The 25327-nt window shown below is 45.7% G+C and overlaps 1 protein-coding gene across 2 annotated transcripts in view; it reads right to left on the reverse strand.

The window, feature by feature from the left end:
- Positions 1-25327, reverse strand: part of CDH4 (cadherin 4) — a 1018047-nt gene that overhangs the window by 94891 nt on the left and 897829 nt on the right. For both annotated transcript variants that reach the window (XM_063959329.1, XM_063959328.1), the window contains exon 7: positions 18610-18782. In XM_063959329.1, the coding sequence (XP_063815399.1) occupies positions 18610-18782 (173 nt within the window). The remainder of the gene's footprint in view (positions 1-18609; positions 18783-25327) is intronic.

Below are 25327 nucleotides of genomic sequence, written 5' to 3' on the forward strand. Positions count from 1 at the left end.
AGTTCTAGACCCTTTCTTAGATAAATCCGCTCCCCAGAAACACCCTCGCACCTGTCATATATCCGATACTTTCTCTAAACTTATTAAAGAAGCATCTCTCTTCGACACTTGGCGTGCTCTTAACCCATCTTCCAAGGACTACACTTTTTTTTTCCAATCCCCATCAGTCTTATTCCAGACTTGACTACCTTTTCTGCAGCCCCCCGGCCTCTAACCACATTTTGTCCTCATCGATTATCCCCAATGTCTGGTCGGATCACTCCTCCGTCACGTCCGCATTTGATCTATTGGATGCCCCAACTTCCAGCCCATCTTGGCGCCTGAATGAGACACTTCTTAAAATTCCCTCCTTCAAATCCAAGATAGCTGGATTGCTCACGGAATACTTTTCTCTTAACAATCCTGAATCAGGATGTTCCCCATTAGTCTGGGAAGCTCACAAAGCTGTCCTCAGAGGCCACGTAATTAGCTTTGCATCTCACCGCAATAGGGAACACAAAGCAATACTTAGAAATCTCACTGATCAGGTCCAAATCCTAGACTCTCTTCATAAGCGTAGTCCCACGGACTCTAACTATAAACAGCTTATGGCTGCTAGGGTAACTCTCAATGCACTATTAACAGAAAAGATAGATAAATCCCTACGTTGGCTGAATCAGCGATTTTATGAGAAAACAACAAGGCTGATGCCCTCCTAGCAAATAGATTAAAGGCACGCAAAGCCCTCTCTTCTATAGTCTCGCTTAAAGACTCTAACGGTAATACACACTATAATCCCTCAGACATCAACTCTATCTTTAAGGAATACTACACTCGTTTGTATAACTCCCCAGGCAGTACGTCCTCTCTATCTGACTCAAACACGCGCATCTCCGACTTCCTGACCTCATGCTCCCTACCGCAGTTGGATACTCCCTCATCCACTGCATTATGTAAGCCTATATCTGATGAGGAAGTATCTGCTGCTCTTAAACTACAGAAACCCTCTAAGGCTCCGGGACCGGACGGCCTACCCTTTGCTTACTATAAAACATTTGAGTGTCCTCTTGTCCCTCACTTGACGTCTACTTTTAATAAAATCCTTAATGGGGAACTCTTCCATAGCGAAACTACTAAAGCACTAATTACTGTTATTCCCAAACCTGGTAAAGATCACCAACAGGTCTCTAATTACCGCCCTATTTCTCTTCTCAACACCGACTTGAAACTTTTTGCAAAAATTCTTGCCCTACGCCTGAACCCCCTTCTCCCGTCTCTTATACATCCCGACCAAGTCGGATTTGTCCCTTCACGCCAAGCTCTAGATAATACCAGACGCACCGTTAACCTGATCCACCATGCTAACTCTGTCAAACTCCCTTCTCTTCTGTTGGCCTTAGACGCGGAGAAAGCCTTCGATAGGGTTTCGTGGGCTTTTCTCGACCAAACACTCCGTAGCTTTGGTGTTCGCAGGGAATTTCTCCAACCATTTCAGCACTCTATTACAACCCCTCCACTTCTGTCCTAGCGAACGGAATTCTTTCAGACTCCTTCACCATCACCAATGGTACTCTCATCTTCGCTCTGATAATTGAACCTCTCGCTTGTCGCATCCGTCTTAATCCGGACATTATGGGCTTTTCTATCAAAGACTCACACTACAAACTTTCCCTTTTTGCGGATGACGTCCTCCTTACCCTCACTAGCCCGTTAATTTCCCTACCCAATCTTTTCAAAGAATTAACTCTCTACGGGGACCTCTCTGGATATAAGGTGATCAATGACAAGTCAGAGGCTCTCCCATTACACATCCCTCTCAACACTCTGAATCTTCTGAAATCCAACTTCCCTTTTGCATGGTGTCATACCTCCATTAAATATTTGGGGGTGCATATTACCAAATCTTACCATTCTCTCTATGACGCAAACTTTCCTCCCTTATTTAAGGAAATATCTCAAAACATTTTAGGATTGGAAAAACATTTCATTTCTTGGATTGGCAGGATTAATGCTATTAAGATGAACGTCATCCCCAAGATTTTATACCTCTTCCAGACTCTCCCTGTCCCAGTCCCTCTCCGGATTTTATCCTCCCTCCAGACCCAATATGGTAAATTCATTTGGAATGATAAGAAGCCGCGATTGCGTAGGGAGACTCCTCCAGCAGAGCTCTACGTGTGGTGGTTTGGGCCTTTCCTCGCTATCGAGATACTACTATGCCATGGCACTCAGCCAACTGGTTGCCTGGCATTCTCCACGACACACAAGGAGATGGGTGGACTTGGAGAGTGACTTGGCTCAGGTCGACTCAGTTTCTCATCTTCCATGGCTCCCCCGCTTGCACAGACCTAAAACCATTCAGTCAGTGCCAACAATATCCCTAACTTTATCGGTGTGGGACTCACTAAAATCTAAACTTTCACTTCACACACATCCCTCTCCCCTAACTCCCATCTGGAACAACCCCTCCTTCACCCCGGGCCGATCCTATCATTTAGCTTCCAACTGGTCTAGGGCAGGCGTCTCCTGCTTTCATCATCTACTTCATAACAATGTACCATACTCATTCGCAGACCTTCATAGAAAGCACTCTCTCCCGACTTCATATTTTTATCAATACCTTCAAATTCGAAATTTCGTGATGTCCTCTACTAGGACAACGCCTCTTCATAATGTCCCGACTTCGATGGAGCGCCTTTGCATGTATCGTTCCACGGATCGAGGCATTATTTCTATTTTGTATCACTCCATTTTGTCTCCAATTTCGCCTCCACGCATAGCACATGAACTTGCATGGGAATCTGACTTGGGGACCTCCCTAGATGATGACGTATGGGAATCTGTTCGATTTAATATTTCTAAATTAGCGTCTCCATTAAGGAGAACTCCTACAAAGTCTATGCACGCTGGTATTTGGTTCCCGAACGCTTACACCAAATATATCCGAACACTCCTAACCTCTGTTGGCGCCAATGTGGTCAAGTAGGCTCGTATTTTCATATTTGGTGGAGCTGCCTGAAGATAGCCTCTTTCTGGTTAATGGTCCGTATCCTTATTCAGTCGCTTATTCCGGACTGCCCCCCCCCCTCCCTCCTGAGACGCTGCTCCTGTGTGTCCCAGCCTGTCAGCTATCCAAGCCAGAAAACAAACTGGCTATGCATATAGCCTGTGCAGCTAAACTCCAGATTGCTAAATCATGGAAACTTTCCACCCCTCCAACCCGTCCCAAACTTATGAACCGTGTTTGGTTTGTAGCAAAGATGGAATACCTTTCCTCCTTAATGAACAACACAGTGGATAAATTCCACAGCGTTTGGACACCTTGGTACACTAAATTTCAAGTAGCTCTCCCAGGTCTTTCCTAGTTCACCTTGCCCTTTTTCCTCACTTTTCTCCCGACTTGCTCTCCCCCCGTCTGTAATTTGTTTTTGCTTTTTCACTCTTTATTTCTCTCTACTCTTTTCTCTCCTCAATTTTTATTATCATTCTTGCTTCTTTTTCCCTCTGACTGTCTTTGTAATTTCCTACAAGCCCTTCCAAGGGTTCCACTGGTTGGCCCTTCGGAATATTCTTTATTATTTTCTATTTTTGTTCCTAATTCTTGATTTTTTTTGGGTTTGTTTAAAAAAAAAAAAAAAAAACAGAGACAAACTCATGCACTTAATTTTATAACCTATGTACTTCAACATGTTAATTTACGCTCTCACCTCTTCTGTGTTATGTTGCTGTTATTCTAGTTTTCTTGTGTTCTGAGTATGTCAATTACTTCCATTTGTCATTGTTTCTCTCTTGTCAATAAAAATTTTATGACTTAAAAAAAAAAAAGGATGGGACTGTACGTCTTTGTATTAATCCAGTACATTTGAACAAAGCACTGCTGTGTCCATATCACCCTCTCCGCACCATCAAGCAAGTGATTGCAGACATGCTAGGTGCCACAGTTTTCAGTACCCTGGATGCAAAGTGCAGATTCTAGCAGATCCCTTTGGACAGAGCTTTGTCCCTGCTCACCGCTTTCATGACCCCGATAGGGTGGTATGTCTTCCTTTGCATGCCCTATGCAATCACCACGGGCAGTGAGGTCTTCCAGCGTTGCATGGAGCAACTGTTTGCAGGCTATCCCCATCAAATCATTGTCAATGACATCCTGGTATGGGGCTGCACCAAGGAAAAACACGACCAGCGGCTGCACCAGGTACTTGAATGGGCCCGTGCTTTGAACCTCAAGCTCAACCCAGACAAATGCAAGTTTAGAGTTACCGAAGTGGCGTACGTGGGCCATGCGCTCACCTGTCAAGGCGTCAAACCAGACCAAATAAAATCACTGCGATCCAGCAAATGCTTCCAGGTGACCAACAGGTGCTGCAGCGCTTCCTGTGGATGACCAACTACCTGTCTAAATTTGTTCCACAATACAGTGAAACCACAGCACCTTTGCTGCAGCTACTCCACCAGGACTCAGAATTGTGCTGGCTGCTGTTGATCGATTGAAGACCATGCTGACAAATCCACCAGTCCTGCAATACTTCAACATGTATGATCCCATAGTCCTCTCTGCTGACGCTTCACAGAGTGGTCTAGGGGCCGTATGCCTCCAACACCGCAGACCGGTGGCTTTGCTTCCAGGGCCCTCACTGACACTGAAACCTGGCATGCACAAATTGAGAAAGAACTGTTGGCACTGGTGTTCGCCTGCAACCGTTTCCATGACTTCATCTATGGCCATCCTGTCACAGTGGAAACCGACCATCAGCCTCTCATCACCATACTGAAGAAGCCCATCCACTCTGCTTCTTCCCGTATTCAGGGCATGATGCTCAAGCTGCAGCGGTACAACCTGGATGTCATATATAAGCGAGGCAAGGAAATGTATGTTGCTGATGTTCTGTCTCGAGCCTTCCTTTCGACTATTGACATGGACGCTGCTGAGGATGACTATGAGGTCATGGTTGTGGAGGTGCTCCCTACCAAGTGGCTGGAAGAGCTGCGTGCTGCTACACTTGTGGATGATCTTTGCCAGCATCTCTCTGCTGTAATTCTCAACGGCTGGCCATCCTCTTCCAAGGAACTGCCGCACTGCCTTCGCTCCTTCTATTGTATGAGAGATGAGTTCACCGTGTCTGATGGTGTCATCCTGCGGGGTCATCGCTTTGTGATTCCGGCTGCCCTTCAGAAGTTCTACACACAGCAGATGCAACAGGGCCATGCTGGCCTGGAGGCTACCAAGCGTAGGGCCAGAGAAACCACGTTACAGCCCTCCATGTACGGTGACAAATATAATAAGACATTATCTGGATCTTAGGGGTTTTCAGCGCTGTACACTCCTCTCCAAATTCTCCTTTTTGTCAGTATTAGCTACAGGTGTTGGTGTATACCTGGGAGTGGAGTTGAGCAGCTGATTACCAGCGCTGTGAGGGGAAATAATTCCTTTTATTGACCGTGCTGTCTCGTTTTGTGCACCCTGCAATGCCTTGCGTCCACACCTGCCACGGGAGCCCATACTGCTCCATGACATTCCTGATCTTCCGTGGTCCATTCTTGCAGCTGATTTATTCAAATGGAGGGGGAAGGAGTACCTGGTACTAGTTGACTCCTATTCAGGATGGTTCGAGATACTACTTGCCCAGGTCATTGCAAAGCTAAAGATACACTTTGCAGCACATAGCACCCCACATCAGCTGATCACTGATAATGCCATGCAATTCAAGAGAAGAGAGTTCAAGGACTTTGTGAATACATGGGACTTCCAGCACATCACTAGTAGTCCACACTACCCATAGTCAAATGGATTAGCAGAGCGTGTAGTCTGCTCTGCAAAGCACCTAATGGAGAAGTGTGCACGAGATGGATCGGACATATACTTGGCACTGTTAAACTTGAGAAACATGCCCCGAGATGGACTTCCATCCCCTGCACAGTGCCTATTGGCACGGCACACCCGCACAGGCATTCCAATGGCAAAGCAGCTCCTGCAACCCAGAGTAGAGCCACAGGTACGGGAGAACATCAGCAAGTGCAGAATGGCTGCCAAAGCTTCTTATGACAGATCAGCACACCACCTGCCACCACTGTCTCCAGGCCAGCCTGTCCGCGTGCAAACCGAGCAAAGGATTTGACAGAATGGCAGTGGTTCAGCATCCTGCAGGTAGTCCAAATACGTGGTACAATCTGATAATGCCCTCTATGAACGCAACCGCCGCCATCTGTTAAGTGTACCTGAAGAAAGCTCTACACAGCCTGACTCATCAGTTTCTACCACAGCTGCAACCAATGTCAGTGATGATTCGCATTGCATGGACAGTCCTTCCTCAGAGACCACTTCTGAAGTAATAGAGCCCTCTGGTGTCACAGTGGACATGCCTATAGGTTCCCAGTGTACCATTACCAGATCGGGCCGTGTGTCCAAACCCAACCCAAAGCTCCAAGACTTTATTGTATAATGTCTTTTCTTTTGTTCACGCCTAACATTGTCATATTGTTGCATTTGTTTCATCTATGATCTGTTTCCTTCCAGTTTAAAAGGGGGGATGTAAATGGTCATGCTGAGGTGACTACTTCCTGTTTGTCTCCTGTTACTTCCACTGTGTGTCTGCTGAGTAAAGACCTGTATCACATCCATGCTGCAAGTATCGCCCTGATTTTGTTGTTACACATCTACAGGGTCTATTTACTAAGTCTTGAACGGAGATAGTGGACGGAGATAAAGTACCAGCCAATCAGCTCTTAACTGCCATGTCACAGGCTGGGTTTGAAAAAATAAGAATTTACTTACCGATAATTCTATTTCTCGGAGTCCGTAGTGGATGCTGGGGTTCCTGAAAGGACCATGGGGAATAGCGGCTCCGCAGGAGACAGGGCACAAAGGTAAAGCTTTTACAGGTCAGGTGGTGTGTACTGGCTCCTCCCCCTATGACCCTCCTCCAGACTCCAGTTAGGTACTGTGCCCGGACGAGCGTACACAATAAGGGAGGATTTTGAATCCCGGGTAAGACTCATACCAGCCACACCAATCACACCGTACAACTTGTGATCTAAACCCAGTTAACAGTATGATAACAGAGGAGCCTCTGAAAGATGGCTTCCTAAACAATAACCCGAATTAGTTAACAATAACTATGTACAAGTATTGCAGATAATCCGCACTTGGGATGGGCGCCCAGCATCCACTACGGACTCCGAGAAATAGAATTATCGGTAAGTAAATTCTTATTTTCTCTATCGTCCTAAGTGGATGCTGGGGTTCCTGAAAGGACCATGGGGATTATACCAAAGCTCCCAAACGGGCGGGAGAGTGCGGATGACTCTGCAGCACCGAATGAGAGAACTCCAGGTCCTCCTTTGCCAGGGTATCAAATTTGCAAAAATTTACAAACGTGTTCTCCCCTGACCACGTAGCTGCTCGGCAGAGTTGTAATGCCGAGACCCCTCGGGCAGCCGCCCAAGATGAGCCCACCTTCCTTGCGGAATGGGCCTTAACAGATTTAGGCTGTGGCAGGCCTGCCACAGAATGTACAAGTTGAATTTTGTTACAAATCCAACGAGCAATCGACTGCTTAGAAGCAGGTGCACCCAACTTGTTGGGTGCATACAGTATAAACAGCGAGTCAGATTTTCTGACTCCAGCCGTCCTTTAAATGTATATTTTTAAGGCTCTGACAACGTCCAACAACTTGGAGTCCTTCAAGTCGTCTGTAGCCGCAGGCACTACAATAGGCTGGTTCAGGTGAAACGCTGATACCACCTTAGGGAGAAAATGCGGACGCGTCCGCAGCTCTGCCCTATGTCGAATGGAAAATTAAATAAGTGCTTTTATAAAACAAAGCCGCCAGTTCAGATACTCTCCCGGCCGAAGCCAGGGCCAGTAACATAGTCACTTTCCATGTGAGATATTTCAAATCCACATTCTTTAGTGGTTCAAACCAATTGGATTTGAGGAAATCTAAAACTACATTTAGATCCCACGGTGCCACCTTAGGCACCACAGGAGGCTGTATATGCAGTACTCCTTTGATAAAAATCTGGACCTCAGGGACCGAGGCCAATTCTTTTTGGAAGAATATTGATAGGGCCGAAATTTGAACCTTAATAGATCCCAATTTGAGACCCAAAGACAATCCTGATTGCAGGAAATGTAGGAAAACGACCCAGTTTAAATTCCTCCATCGGAGCACTCCGCTGCTCGCACCACGCAACATATTTTCGCCCAATACGGCGATAATGCTTCGCGGTGACTTCCTACCTTGCCTTTATCAAGGTAGGAATGACTTCTTCTGGAATGCCTTTTCCTTTTAGGATCTGGCATTCAAACGCCATGCCGTCAAACGCAGCCGCGGTAAGTCTTGAAAAAGACAAGGACCCTGCTGAAGCAGGTCCCTTCTCAGAAGTAGAGGCCACGGATCGTCCGTGACCATCTCTTGAAGTTCCGGGTACCAAGTCCTTCTTGGCCAATCCGGAGCCACTAGTCTTACTCCTCTTTGCCGTATAATCCTCAATACCTTTGGTATGAGAGGCAGAGGAGGAAACACATATACCGACTGGTACACCCAAGGTGTTACCAGCGCGTCCACAGCTATTGCCTGCGGATCTCTTGACCTGGCGCAATACCTGTCCAGTGTTTTGTTGAGGCGAGACGCCATCATGTCCACCATTGGTTTTACCCAACGGTTTAATAGCATGTGGAAGACTTCTGGATGAAGTCCCCACTCTCCCGGGTGAAGGTCGTGTCTGCTGAGGAAGTCTGCTTCCCAGTTGTCCACGCCCGGGATGAATACTGCTGACAGTGCTATCACGTGATTCTCCGCCCAGCGAAGGATCCTGGCAGCTTCTGCCATTGCCCTCCTGCTTCTTGTGCCGCCCTGTCTGTTTACATGGGCGACTGCCGTGATGTTGTCCGACTGGATCAACACCGGTCTTCCTTGAAGCAGAGGTTCCGCCTGGCTTAGAGCATTGTAGATTGCTCTTAGTTCCAGAATGCTTATGTGAAGAGACTTTTTCAGGCTCGACCACACTCCCTGGAAATTTTTTCCCTGTGTGACTGCTCCCCAGCCTCTCAGGCTGGCATCCGTGGTCACCAGGATCCAATCCTGCATGCCGAATCTGCGGCCCTCCAATAGATGAGCCTCCTGCAACCACCACAGAAGGGATACCCTTGTCCTCGGCGACAGGGTTATCCGCAGGTGCATCTGAAGATGCGACCCTGACCATTTGTCCAGCAGCTCCCTTTGCATGGAATCTGCCGAAAGGGATTGCTTCGTAAGAAGCTACCATTTTTTCCCAGGACTCTTGTGCATTGATGTACAGACACCTTTCCTGGTTTTAGGAGGTTCCTGACCAGGTCAGATAACTCCTTGGCTTTTTCTTCGGGAAGAAAAACCTTTTTCTGAACTGTGTCCAGAATCATCCCCAGGAACAGCAGACGAGTTGTCGGCATTAATTGGGATTTTGGAATATTCAGAATCCATCCGTGCTGCTTTAGCACCTCTTGAGATAGTGCTAAACCCATCTCTAGCTGTTCTCTGGACCTTGCCCTTATTAGGAGATCGTCCAAGTATGGGATAATTAATACGCCTTTTCTTCGAAGAAGAAATATTATCTCGGCCATTACCTTTGTAAAGACCCGAGGTGCCGTGGACAAACCAAACGGCAGCGTCTGAAACTGATAGTGACAGTTTTGTACAACGAACCTGAGGTACCCCTGGTGTGAGGGGTAATTGGAACGTGGAGATACGCATCCTTGATGTCCAAGGATACCATAAAGTCCCCTTCTTCCAGGTTCGCTATCACTGCTCTGAGTGACTCCATCTTGAACTTGAACTTCTTTATGTACAGGTTCAAGGACTTCAGATTTAGAATAGGCCTTACCGAGCCATCCGGCTTCGGTACCACAAAAAGAGTGGAATAATACCCCTTCCCTTGTTGTAGAAGAGGTACCTTGACTATCACCTGCTGAGAATACAGCTTGTGAATGGCTTCCAAAACCGTCTCCCTTTCTGAGGGGGACGTTGGTAAAGCAGACTTCAGGAAACGGCGAGGTGGCTCTGTCTCTAATTTCAACCTGTACCCCTGAGATATTATCTGCAGGATCCAGGGATTTACCTGCGAGTGAGCCCACTGCGCGCTGTAATTCTTGAGACGACCGCCTACCGCCCCCGAGTCCGCTTGCGAAGCCCCAGCGTCATGCTGAGGCTTTTGTAGAAGCCGGGGAGGGCTTCTGTTCCTGGGAAGGAGCTGCCTGTTGCTGTCTCTTCCCTCGTCCTCTGCCTCGTGGCAGATATGAATAGCCCTTTGCTCTCTTATTTTTAAAGGAACGAAAGGGCTGCGGTTGAAAGGTCGGTGCCTTTTTCTGTTGGAGAGTGACTTGAGGTAGAAAGGTGGATTTCCCGGCCGTAGCCGTGGCCACCAATCCGATAGACCGACCCCAAATAACTCCTCTACGCATCGCCTGTCCACTGTCGTGTCCATAAAGCTCTTCTGGCCGAAATGGACATAGCACTTACCCGTGATGCCAGTGTGCAGATATCTCTCTGTGCATCACGCATATAAAGAAATGCATCCTTTATTTGTTCTAACGACAGTAAAATATTGTCCCTGTCCAGGGTATCAATATTTTCGATCAGGGACTCTGACCAAACTACCCCAGCACTGCACATCCAGGCAGTCGCAATAGCTGGTCGTAGTATAACACCTGCATGTGTGTATATACCTTTTTGGATATTTTCCATCCTCCTATCTGATGGATCTTTAAGTGCGGCCGTCTCAGGAGAGGGTAACGCCACTTGTTTTGATAAGCGTGTTAGCGCTTTGTCCACCCTAGGAGGTGTTTCCCAGCGCTCCCTAACCTCTGGCGGGAAAGGGTATAAAGCCAATAACTTCTTTGAAATTAGCAGTTTTTTATCGGGGCACCCCACGCTTCATCACACACGTCATTTAATTCTTCTGATTCGGTAAAAACTACTGGTAGTTTTTTCACACCCCACATAATACCCTGTTTAGTGGTACCTGTAGTATCAGCTAAATGTAACATCTCCTTTATTGCCAAAATCATATAACGTGTGGCCCTACTGGAAAATACGGTTGATTCGTCACCTTCACCACCGGAATCAGTGCCTGTGTCTGGGTCTGTGTCGACCGACTGAGGCAAGGGGCGTTTTACAGCCCCTGACGGTGTTTGAGGCGCCTGGACAGGCACTAATTGAGTGTCCGGCCGCCTCATGTCGGCAAACGACTGTTAAGCGAGTTGACGCTATCCCGTAATTCCACAAATAAAGGCATCCATTCTGGTGTCGACCCCCTAGGAGGTGACATCCTCATATTTGGCAATTGCTCCGCCTCCACACCAATAACGTCCTCATACATGTCGACACACACGTACCGACACACAGCAGACACACAGGGAATGCTCTATACGAAGACAGGACCCACTAGCCCTTTGGGGAGACAGAGGGAGAGTCTGCCAGCACACACCAAAAAGCGCTATATATGACAGGGATAGCCTTATGATTAAGTGCTCCCTTATAGCTGCTTTTATATTAATATATATAGCCATTTATTTTGCCCCCCCTCTCTGTTATACCCTGTTTCTGTAGTGCAGTGCAGGGGAGAGACCTGGGAGCCTTCCTGACCAGCGGAGCTGTGACAGAAAATGGCGCCGTGTGCTGAGGAGATAGGCCCCGCCCCTTTTCCGGCGGGCTCGTCTCCCGCTATTTAGTACATTTAGGCAGGGGTAAATATCTCCATATAGCCTCTGGGGCTATATGTGAGGTATTTTTAGCCTTTTTAAAGGTTTTCATTTGCCTCCCAGGGCGCCCCCCCCCCCCAGCGCCCTGCACCCTCAGTGACTGCCGTGTGAAGTGTGCTGAGAGGAAAATGGCGCACAGCTGCAGTGCTGTGCGCTACCTTAAGAAGACTGCAGGAGTCTTCAGCCGCCGATTCTGGACCTCTTCTTGCTTCAGCATCTGTGAGGGGGCCGGCGGCGTGGCTCCGGTGACCATCCAGGCTGTACCTGTGATCGTCCCTCTGGAGCTTCATGTCCAGTAGCCAAGAAGCCAATCCATCCTGCACGCAGGTGAGTTCACTTCTTCTCCCCTCTGTCCCTCGTTGCAGTGATCCTGTTGCCAGCAGGAATCACTGTAAAATAAAAAACCTAAGCTAAACTCTCTAAGCAGCTCTTTATGAGAGCCACCTAGAATTGCACCCTTCTCGGCCGGGCACAAAAATCTAACTGGAGTCTGGAGGAGGGTCATAGGGGGAGGAGCCAGTACACACCACCTGACCTGTAAAAGCTTTACCTTTGTGCCCTGTCTCCTGCGGAGCCGCTATTCCCCATGGTCCTTTCAGGAACCCCAGCATCCACTTAGGACGATAGAGAAATGACAGTTAGGAGCTGGTTGGCTGACACATTATCTCTCTGCACTTTGGGTGTTGATCGCAGCAGCAAATTTGTTAGCAGTTGGGCAAAACCATGTGCACTGCAGGGGAGACAGAAATAACATCTGCAGAGAGAGTAAGATTTGGGTGGGGTGTGTTCAAACTGAAATCTAAATTGCAGTGTAAAAATAAAGCAGCCAGTATTTACCCTGCACAGAAACAAAATAACCCACCCAAATCTAACTCTCTCTGCACATATTATATCTGCCACACCTGCAGTGCACAAGGGGCCTAATTCAGACCTTGTTGCACGCAGGCTATTTTTTGCACTGCTGCGACCAGGTAATCGCCGCCTACAGGGGAGGGGGTAAACGTTTTGCAGGGGTGCGATCAGCTGTGCAGTGAGCTGCACAAACAAAAGTTTCTGCAGTTTCTGCACAGTCCAGGACTTACTCAGCCGGGCACGCCTGCATTTTTCCGGACACTCCCAGAAAACGGTGAGTTGCCGCCTATGAACGCCTTCTGTTTGTCAATCTTCTTGCGATCGCCAGTGCGATCGCTTTCTTCATAAGATTCGTCACTGCCTGGCGATGGCCGACGCACCTGCGCATTGCGGGTCACACGCATGCGCAGTTCAGACCCGATTGAACGGCTGCGAAAAAATGCAGCATGCGATCGGGTCTGAATGACCCCCATGGTTTTGCCCAACTGCTAACAAATTTGCTGCTGCGATCAACTCTGAATTACCACCTTAATCTCCATCTAAGGCTTAGTAAATAGACCCCTGTGTTTGAAAAATTACAGATAGGAGCTGATTGGTTGGTACTTTATCTCCGTCCTCTTAGTCTCTCTCCCTAAGACTTAGTAAATAGACCCCTATGTTTAAAAAATGACAGTTAGGAGCTGCTTGGTTGCTTTGGGCATCTTCGTCACTCTCTACAAGGCATGATACCTCTCCCTTATTTGTCCTCTACACAGTACGTTCAGGAGACCACCTCAAGGGTATTGTTGCCACTTTCAAGTCATAGCTCCAGCATGGTGCTGTGCATCCTTGAACCCAGATGAGGAGAATAACACAACGTACATTAACCGTTTAGCTAAAACATTTCAACACCCATGCAAGGTGTGAGGATACCTACACAAACAGGACTTTGTAGAGATTTTGATGTATCATTTAATCAGAAAATGCTGTTTAAGTTGTGCAAAGACCTCCATTGTTCAAGAAATGCTAACATTCCCCACTTCCCTCTGTTATACTGTAGGTCATTTTCCCTCCACGCCCAGGAGTAGGATTTTGAACTGCTGTGCTGCTGACAATGGGCCTAATTCAGACCTGGTCGCAAGCAGGCGTTTTTTGCACTGATGTGACCAGGTAGTCGCCGCCTACAGGGGAGAGGGTAATCGCTGTGCAGGGGTGCGAATGCATGTGCAAAGAGCAGCACAAACAAAAGTTTGTGCTGTCTCTGCACAGCTCAGGACGTACTCTTCCAGTGCGATGATCCGGCCTGGAGCTGACGTCAGGAACCCTCCCTTCAAACGGCTGGACATGTCTGCGTTTCTCCGGACACTCCTAGGAAACGGTCAGTTGACACCCTCAAACGGCCTCTTCCTGTCAATCTTCTTGCGATCGCCGGTGCGATCACTTTCTTCGGCCATCCCGTCGCTGTCCTGCACTCCTCATCGCTGGGGGGACCTCGCGCCTGCGCACTGCGGTGCATACGCATGTGCAGTTCATACCTGATCACTGCGGAGCGAAAATGCACAGCAGCAATCAGGTCTGAAAGACCCCCAATGTTGTCAAGACTGCTCCTAGTATTTCCTAAATTAGTCCTGAGTGCTGGACCCCTGTTGCTGTGCTAATTAGGGAGCTAGTATCGTCCACTCTGAAATGAATGGCCAGATTTATCAAAGGGCAAAAACTGGTGACAGGCCTTGTTTAATTTTGCTTATATATGAAAGGGTTACTTGCTTCTCTCCTAGGTTGGATTCATCCATACTGTCCAATAGTTATGGAGGTAGCCAGTATGGCAGAGTCACCAAACAGCAGTGGGGCAGATGTATTAAGCCTGGAGAAGTGATAAAGCAGTGATACTGTACAGCTATGAGCTGATGCGTTATCACCTTGCACTTATCACTGCTTTATCACTTCTCCAGGAGTGAGACTAGACTCGGAATATGACCTAATAGATTTAATACTGTAGCTTGCTATTTTGCTGGCTCTCTGCAGTGTAAACCATGCCACAGGGAAAACTCATTTACTTTATAAATACACAAAGCATTATGTAATAAATTATTTCCCCCAGAAGAATGGGTATACAGAGGAAAAATGTTTTTTCTCTTTCAATAATATAATACATAATGCAAAAGACTGTATTAGAAAAAAACACATGTGCTAACAGCTTCTGTTTAATGTGGTAATGATTATGTCAATGAAGCAGAATTAGCTCTTTGTTTAGTTTGGATATGTTTACCTACAGTACAAGGCTAAAACGCTCTACAATAAATCATTTAGGTGCTAGCTATACACAAATAAGAACATATTATATGTCATTTGTATTCTCTTGTGCTGTTAGTGTTGAAATAGTTTGACTAGAGGCTTTAAAATGGACATGTGATAAGTACAAAATATTCTATGACCTTGTTACTTTTTCTGTTAACCTTGGAGAACACGAAATGACCGTCTGGTCGGTGTATTGAGTGGCAGGCTGAGCACGAACAAAGAGAGGTGCTTTTCTGATTAATACCGCAGATACATACTGTACCTTCCAAAGCAGAGAGTTGGTTATCAGCTGGGGGTACAGAAAATAATAGACATTCTATCTCACACGCACCACGTTCCCAGCTGAATGAGCATGGCTCTTTGTTCAAAGTGACAGTTTGCAATCCTCTCTGCTCTAACAGGCCCTTTTCTTTGCAGTCTCCTGTGCATGATGTAATTTGGTGATTGGGACGTGCGAACCAGCATCCCATTGGTCTTTCCTCCAGCTGTCATCGTGCTAAAGTCCTTGACAAGTGCACTCTTCTCATTCTCCTGACAGCACTAGATACTGTGATCTGATCAGAGGGACATCCAGAGAGAAACCAGAAATATTTTTCCAAAGCTCTGCATACAGGAGCATGTTACTGTATAATGCAGAGCAGTACAGAGCATCGACTGCTTATAGCCCATCACTAATACCACATATTGATAATCAGCTAAACAATTAACTAGTATGGATAAGATACACTCATGAGAAAAACATTCCAGTCACAGAGTAACATATTCCATGGTGTTTCACAAATTATTTGTCCTGCCAACTAATGCAAAGAAAACACTAATAACAAAAATTTAGACTGGAGCAAATAGCATTTTATGATGACATTGACTTTTCTGAGCAAGTGCACTTTATTTGTGATGCATAAGGATTATCTCATTTAGGCTTCTGTGGGAGGTGCAAACAAACCATTTAATCTCCTGATGGAAGGATATTGTAGAAACTGAATGCAGGATAGAAACTTGTGCCTTATAATGTGCCCCAGTGTAAAATAAGATCCTACAATGTGGGATGAGATATTTAAATGAGCTTCAATTGATAAAGAGTTCAATTGTATGGTGGCCTGCTACAGTTAGCAGGGAGCTGCAGAGCCTTTGTCTTCCAGCAAGAGGACTTTATTCTCATGGGTACTAGGAGATTAGACCATGACCTACACTTTCAGTAGGGCTCCTTTTACACCAAACATATGCACTTTATACTGGAAGGTGCATTTCAAGATGAGGTCTACCAATGTAGCAGAAAGTTCTACCAATGTGCAGGGCATACATGCCGACATTCTGGCGGAAGAGAGCAGCCAGGTCAGCTCAGCAGGGGGGCAGGGGAGGGCTGTGACGTGGGGAGGAGGTGGACCGGAGGCGGGACGGGGGTGGAGCAGGGGCAGGATGGGGGAGGAGTTACCATGCCACATCCTTTAAGCCACGCCCCCACCCTGTAATGCCGCAATCCCCGGCATTACACTGCAGGGGGCGTGGCTATGATGACGCGATTCAGCAAGAATCGCGTCATCAACTGCCCGGACCGCCCACTTTACACACTAAGTGGGCGGACGGGCAGGGGGACCCCTGATTCCGGGAGACTTGCCTGCTCTTCCGGGGGGCCGGGAGGGTCACCCGATTTTCGGGAGCCTCCCGGCCATTCCGGGAGAGTAGGCAAGTATGGTGCAGGGCCGTCTTACCAGCATTTTAGGCCTTGGGTAAAGCAATGCACTGGGGCCCCCCTACCCACCCATTCATGGGAATAAAAAAAAAAAAAAAAATCCTAGCATGACCCTCCTGCGTTCCCGCACTGTCTCTCCACATGCTTCCATACAGTGACTGGCTGTAAGCACTCTGGTGGATAGTCCTAACCATCCACAAATCAGCATGTTGACAGCCATTAACTGTCTTACTGCAGGCTCGGAGGCAGGTAGAGAATGCTACACTCTGATTGCTGGATAGTTCCAGCCATGCACCAATCAGCATGCTAAAATCCATTCACTGTCTGGATGCAGGCAGGGAGGCAAGTAGAGAATGCAGCTACTCTGAATTCACAATCAGAGCGGCCATGCAGCATTCTCTATCTGCCTCCCAAGAAGCACCCTAAGGCAATAGCCCCTGCTCAAGTACCCCTAGAATCGTGGACCCCTGGGCAGCTGCCCAGTGAGCCCATACGTTAAGATGGCCTTGCCAATGTGATGAAAATATTCAATATGTGTAATAAAGACCAGTGACGAGCGGTGGGGTGAGGCAGAGCCTTTCCTGTCATACTAACGTTTGTGCCAGAGTTTTGACTATGAAAAATACAAAGAATATGTTTTAAATATCTTCTTTGCATTATTCTAATCATTTTTATAGCCCAAACTCTGGAGTAAAAAGTCTATGGCAGATGAGGCAGTGCCTCACCTGGCTAACTTTTCTGCACATCTCTGATCAAAACTCACCAAGTTTGTTATCATAATATGTATTATTTTGTTGTCTGATTCCTTTTATTTAGCAATAATCCTTTTAAAAAGATGTCACATTGATGTAGCCCATACACATCTCTAACCATGTTCTACAAATTGTTAATCAGCAAGGCTTCTTGTTTAGCTACCAATATCAGTAAACCGGAGAGTTGCTTTTGTTTTGCCCATTTTAATTTATGGTCTTGTTGACGCCAACTGTCGCGGTGGTGGCAGCGACTGAATTTGCACTTGGCTTGGATTTATTAAACCTGGCCCACTGCACATGTTCTCTCCAGATTAGCAACAGAGGCTGTAAACTAATGCAATACATTACACACGTCATTTGTAAATGATGTTTAGTAGTGAGAATGGGTCAAATATCAGGATACATTTATAGGCAGATGGAAACCAGAATAACAAGAGAAAACCCATAACACAAAAGATATAGGTGAGAATGGCAGTCCTAACCTAAGACATTAAGAACTAATTTCAATATAATGTGTAATGAAAGTCAGAGATCTCAATATAGACCATTGCAACAAACAGTATAGAGAAAATCAATATATCTGGTTGGTTTTCATCTACCTACAGAAGGCAGGTCTGAGCAAGTGTTTTTAAAGTTTTTCTTACCCAGGGAAAAAATTTACTTGGCTCCCCCCAGTCTTGAAGTGTTTTTATGTGCCTCAAGTAAACCAACCCCAACACTTCACTAGACCTTATTTAGTGGTTCACCCATGCAGTTTGCTTGTGTGTGTACACTTAGAGTGGAGAAATGAGCCAGTGGAGAAGATTCCCAGGGCAACCAATCAGCTGCTCTATATAATTTTATAGTATGCAAATTAGAAAAGTTACATCAATGCTGATTGGTTGCCATGGGCAACTTCTCCACTCTTTTCACTGCTTAGTACATCTCCCCCTAAAAGTATTTGCTGCAACATAGTAATCCTATTATCAGGTATGGTGTGGTACTGTAGGTGACTTCTCACAGAGAGGATGTGAGAAGGTATAGATGTACTGTAGGTTAAGCACACAATAGGAGAAATACAAATAGAATAAGCCTGAGGAAGGCAGCATCAATAAACGACTAAGCAATCTACAATTCCTGCCAATTTAAAATTTGCTTTGAGCTATATGAATTTAGCCACAGTAATGAAGAGTTTATTTAGTGTGGTGTACGTAGGCCAGCACAACACACGACAAACACACGTCATCCTCTGGGGATTTTTTAAACAAGTATTCATTTTCCAACATGTCTGGCTAATCTAATACAATCTTTAAATTATCTAACATACTCATTTATCTGCTCACCTCTCGGTCCAGACCAGCAGCTACAGTATTAATGGCTCCTGTCTCGCTGTGAATCACAAACATGTCCTGGGATGGGCTCTGCGGACTCTGCGCCATAATCCGGTACATAATGATTCCATTTGATGTGTTTATGTCATCTGCATCATGTGCCGTTACTGTCATTACATAGGTGCCTGGGGGGATGGAAAGATTATTTTATCATATTTTACCATAACTGAAGAACATTATACACAAAAACATGGCAAAGCTTTCTACATTTTGTAATTTTGTATTGGGGTCAGAATTTATATAGTTCCTACAAACTTAGGCCACGTGTTGCTCTATAGCTATGGTGATATTACAGGTCTTGGAAAGTGTAAACAGATGAAGGCTCACGGGTAATCTACTTCTGCTCTGTTTAGATAATATGTGGTATAAGGAATGGTTATTACAGAAGAATCATGTAATCCTCTAAAAAATAAGACTTGTTCCTCTAAAAAGGAAGATGGGAATTATGCTAAAATACTACCTAATCCTGCAGAATATGGGCATGCTGGAAAGTGTAGTTCAACGGCAGCTAGAGAGCCACTTATTGACCTTCCCGTGGAAAAATGTGTGTTCATGTTTGGCAGAAAGAGACCTGATCTGAGGTGCCACTCTGGTCAGGATATTTGTGCTCCTGAACACTGGAGGTTTGGGACTCTACCCTGTAGTTTGCCGGCCTTAGTGCCCACCTGGTAACTGATACTACTGTATGCTGCTTATTGATGTCGGTGCTTCCATCGTGTACAAATTGTACTGAATACATGTGTGATGGCTTAGTGTTGGTCTGAGTGATCAAAGAACCCTGTTCCCTCATTTCCTCACACATGCTAGTATTTAGTACCAGCCATTTGCAGTGTGGCTAGCTATTGTGCCCAGTGTTGCAGTTTTTTATTTTCCTTTTTCTTCACTACCTTCTCATTTCCCTCCCCTGCATTCCTCTCTTTCTCTTTTCAGGCGGGATGTACTAAACGGAAAATGCGGTAAACTCCCGTTTACCGCATTTTCCTGATGTACTAACTCCCGGCCAGCAGGTCAGCGCCATGGAGGGGTTCGCCAGCTTTTGCTGGCAATACACCATAGAAGCCTATGGGCTTCTCTCCGATCGGATCCCTCCCAGCATGCCTCGCGCCCGCCCCGTCACCCTGCGCATGTGCAGACTGACTCCCGTGGCCGAATCCCGGAAGTCAGGGAGATGCTGCGCATCACTGAGGACAGCTCTTATTGTCCTCCGCCATGCTAATCGCATATGTAAGTACATATGCGATCAGCATCATGTTGCTGGGTGGCGATGTGCATTAGTACATCCCACCCTCTCTCTCTCCTCCTCTTAATCCCCTCTCTATCTCCTCCCATCTTCCCCTCTTATTACATTTATCCCTCTTATGGCGGGATGTACTACTGCACATCGGCTCCCAGCGCTGCCCAGTGCCACGATGCTGAGCGCATATGTAATTACATATGCGATCAGCATTGCGGAGGACAGCTCTTCCAATAAGAGCTGTCCTCCGCAATGCGCAGCATCTCCCTGAGTTCTGGGATTCGGGAGTCAGTCTACACAAGCACAGGGTGACGGGGCGGGCACGAGGCATGCTGGGGGGAATCCAACCGGATCCCTCACACAGCACTGCAGGGAGATGCCCATAGGCTTCTATGGGGTATTGGCTGCTGGCCGGGGGTTAGTACATTAGGAAAATGCGGTAAACGGGAGTTTACCATATTTTCCGTTTAGTACATCCTGCCCTTACTGTGTTCCCCTCTTCCTTCCATCTTCCTTCCCCTCTTCTTCCCATATCTATCTCCCCCTGTTCCTCTTATCTCTCTCTCTCTCTCTCTCTCTCTCTCTTTCACTCACCCGCTTCAACCTCTTTCCTCTTGGATCCTGGACTCAGCCTGTATATCCTCAGATCTGCTATATCATAAAGTTCAATTACCATAGCATAGTCCCTCATTGTACATTAAAGCGCCAATATCTCAATTATATAACACAGCTCACATGCTGAAATATATATATATATATATATATATATATACAAACCTTCCCACAGGGCCTAGAGCCATTAGCAATGGTATTGTGTGAGTGTCCAACCAATATGCATGATTGGTAATGCGCAATCATGTGATAGGGTAGTGAAAAAATATCTATTTGCACTGTGTCCTGGATCTTGTAGATGCGTGTCACAGAAAAGGGATAATTTTGGCGGCATAGCCAAGGTCCGTTGTTGGGAGCATTATGTCTTTGGTGCCTGTGAGAGCCGCAACGTAACTTCATTACTGGGAATTCTAATGTGCACTTATTATTACATCTAGAAATGTATTGGGGAGCTGTGCTTTTTGTGTGTGTGTGTGTGTGTGTGTGTGTGTGTGTGTGTGTGTGTGTGTGTGTGTGTGTGTATACTGTACTTTGGACACAGTTGCATATATAGAAAATCAGCTCCTTAATAAGAATTGTAGTAAGTAATTTTCTCTGTGTGACATCTCAGGCTGAGAGAGATTGCGCCTCACACCTGCAGACTGTCCTCACATTACACAGCCCCTGGAAGTCCAGCCTTGTAATCACAGATCAAATTTAAATCCTTCTCTCCGGGCGAGATGGTTCAACACCTCTTCATTAATTGGATTAACAGTGAAGGAGCAAATGAAGGGACTCCGGATGCCAGCACTTGATACGAGCCTGTGTGTGTTTGCTACTGTGCTCTTTAAAGGATTAATTTCACAAGCCTCAAATTACAGCTTCATTTCAAAACGAACTCAGCCCAGTAATTGGCTTTCTGTTGAAATCACCAAGGCTAAAGATTTAAATTCTTCATATGCAGATGACTTTCAAGTATCAGGCCCCATCTGTGCTGTGCGCACTGGCATTCATCTCCCAAGGGGTGAGTGAAATGAAGCAGAAAGAGCTGGTCCTGGTACACAGGAGCGTATGAACAGACTGCTATTCAGTAGGGCCAGGAAAGCAGAAGCAGGCCTTTTGCTAGCTACAGGTGTATTACAGTATATTAATATAGGATTATATAGTTTGGTAAATTATTATTTGTTATAGTGCCACAAAACTCGGCAGTGCCAGACAGCTGGCATAACAAAAAATAAATCACACATAAAAAGAGAACAAGAACATACTGTACAGGTTGTGAGACAGAAGATATATATGTGTGTGCCCTTTTGCGAGGAAAGAGAAGGTGATAGGGGTGAAATGTATGCACTGATGAAAAAAAGGCTTCTGCGTAAGTTACATTTATGATTTCTATCTATGATAGACTTAGCAATAATTAACGTGATAATGTCAATGTGCGCTTGTCAGGCTGCACATTCCACCATAACAAGATGATGTGCAGGAATCTGAATATGTCGTAAGATACCAGGGTCAAGCTCTGGAAAAAGCTGAACATTCTGGAGCTTGGTAAATTTCACAATTTAACAGCACCCATATAGTGGTGCAGGGTCGGACTGGTCCACAGGGCTACAGAGGAAACCCCCGGTGGGCTTCACTGCTTGAGGGTCCACCCCCTCCTCTAGGGATCAAGTTAAAGACTCTGCACTTAAATTATACATTAAATATACGGTATATGCTACATTATACTACACAGGACTATGATGTACTCACTACAGTACATTGCTGTTATTAATCAGGTACATTGTCATGCATGACCAATATTTAGTATATATATATATATATATATATATATATATATATACACACACATATACACACATAGGGTCCCAGACCATGCGCTGTCTCCAATAGATAGCCAATAGCAAGCCTCTGTGGAGGCCTGCCATACCCCAACTGGAAACTGGCTACACCCCTAAGTATGGGCCCCTATCACGGCGATTCCCTGGTGGGCCCTTCTTGCCCCAATCCGACACTAGAGTGGTGCTGCTTTTATGATCTAAAATGGAGATTTCGGCTTTGGTCACCCTTTAGTATTTCCTAGGGATGCTTGATTTGTGTGTGTATCGTTCTTGGGGCATTTACTACAAAATTATTCTGATATGAAATATGCGCCCTTATCTTGTGAAAATGTCCAGTTATTTACTAGATCTTTGCTAATATGTGGGGTGAGGTCACGAAACACTTCTGATCTCAAGAGAGTGAAATAAGGAATAGACACATCAGCAATCTGCAGTGAACATTCTGGATCAGTTCCAGAGCATATCATGTGCAGCTGAACAATGATAAAACATCGAACCATGTGTGACCTTGTTATCTACACCTTACAGAAACACATTATTTCCAACCAGCCCAAATCAGGACTACAATGATGCAATCTTGAGGCTATAAAGTGGACTCAGCTAGTTTAACAGTATGATTGCAAGCTGTGATGGAATAATATTAACATAGAAATGATTGGCAAGTCTTCTAAAAGGAATACAGTGCAGTATACTAATCTCAGACCATATAACATGGGTGAAACAGGCAATATTGTATGTGACTTATGTCACTGCAGTTATTAGCTTGCTCTTTGTACTATTGGGGGGGGGGGGTATCAGGATTGCAGTGAGGTGCTTGTCGTAGGTAACGTGTGCAGTCTGCGGGCAGGGTAAATCTCATTGGTTTGGTGGAGAAGGTCCAAAACACATATTGTCCACTAACTAGGCCGGTTAAGTAAGGTAAGTGAAAGAAAAAGAGCAGAGTCAGGGCAGGCAATATAACATTGACGAACCTGCAAATACAAGTGGCTAGACACCAACAAAATAGAGGTCAGTTGGGTCTAAGGCAAACAGACATCAGCTGCACAGAAGGAAACACAGGTTTTAAGTGTCTGGCCAGGTAACTGTTAAGCCAGTTCTATCTGTTGATGCTGATTGCTATTTCCTTGCAGGCAAGTTAATCATTAGCAGTAGCGGAGACCAGTTTTCCTGCAGAACACAAGAGCGAAACGGTGGCAGCTCCAGATAACAGCTGGATTATGGTCCCAACTGCAGGGTCAAGTTGTCAACCATCACACTTGCTCAGGTGAGAGGCTGTGGCCCGTGGCAGGATGCAATTTTTATTTTGCTGGACTATCATTGTATAGTAAAACAGTGCAGTCAGCAGTTTATGACACCGAAGGCATTTTAAGTCACAAGAAAACCCACAGAACTTTAGACCTAAAGAGTCTGTATGTTATTGGCGGCAGCAGAGCTGGTCCTAGGCATAGGCAAACTAGGGTATTTGGAATGCCATGGGACAGAAGCAGCTTCTGCTGATTCATTTGATATGCGGCATGCCTATATTCTGTGTGTGACTGTGACTGTATCTGCATAAGAAATGCTACGTTATAGTGTATTCATGGAAATCACTGTAACGTAGCATTTCATATGCAGATACAGCCACAGTCGCACACAGAATATAGGTATGTTGCATATCATTTTAATCAGCAGAAGCTGCTTGTGCATCCTAGCCATATAGCAATGCAAATAAGATGCATTTTTGGCAAAAAAAAAAAGCACCCAACTTTTTGGCAAATGCAGCAGAGCATGGCGTATTGAGGCAAGATGTACAAGGACACATCTGTATCCAAGCAGAGGCAGAAGTCACAGTATTAGCAGCCGTGTGAGTGCTGTGTGCGGGTCGGTTGGTTGTGCAATCGTGTTCGGGATATATAATAGGCATTATGTGTGTCATGTGTATAAATGCATTAATAATGTGAGGCATATGTGTAAGGTGCATTATAGTTATAAGGACATTAATAATGTGTGTCATATGTGTAAGGAGCATTACTGTGTAAGGAACATTCCACGTGGGGCAGGGACTGATGTGAATAGCCAAATATTCTCTGTAAAAGTGCTGCGGAATATGTGTGAGCTATATAGACAACTGTTAATAATAATAATAATAATAATAATAATAGTAATAATAAATAAATAAGGTGCTCTATTGTGTGGTGCAACATATAGAAAGGGCACTACTGTGTGGTCTAATGTGAATAAAGAGCAATATGGTGTGGTGTAATGTGAATAAGGAGCAATTCAGTGTGATGTAATGTGAATAAGGGGCACTACTGTGAGAAGTAACGTAGATAAGGTAAAATGGTACTACTGTGTGATGTAACGTGAATAAGTGACACTGATCGCCTGATAAAATGTGAATAAAGTTGCACTACTGTGTGATGTAACGTGAATAAGGCACATTATCACTTGATATAATGTGAATAAAGTTGCACTACTGTGTGGTGCAATTTGAATTGGGGGTACTATTGTGTGGCCGCCATACCCCTTCCCAGCAAGAACATGCCCCTTTTTGGGCAGTGCACCGAATGTGCGTACTGTTCCTATTTAAAATATTGGGGTTGGAGCACCAAAATGAGGACTGCCATGGGTGAGGGGTGATGGTGCAGAGAAAGGGGTGCAGGGTCAGAGGTGGAACTAGCGGCAGTGCTAGGGGGCACCAGCCAAAATCTTGCCTAGGGCATCATATTGGTTAGAACTGGCACTGGGTGGCAGTGGGTCTCTAAAGGAATCCCATGAAAAGGTTTGCAGTAAAGGGATAACTATTGCTAACACTTTCCTGTCCATTCTGACATGGCAATCATTTTGCCATCTAAATATGACGTTAGCTATCTGGGTCAAGCGCCAAAATTCTGAATAATGGGGATTGTGGTCTGCATCGTTAGTTCAGGTCACGCAGAAGATATCTATAACCATTTGTTAAACTGTCCCAAAATTAAAACCATGTGGAAAAAAAACAGGTGTATGTACATGGTTTTCGTTTTAA

Source organism: Pseudophryne corroboree, chromosome 3 (genome assembly GCF_028390025.1).
Source record: "Pseudophryne corroboree isolate aPseCor3 chromosome 3, aPseCor3.hap2, whole genome shotgun sequence".
NCBI lineage: Eukaryota > Metazoa > Chordata > Amphibia > Anura > Myobatrachidae > Pseudophryne > Pseudophryne corroboree.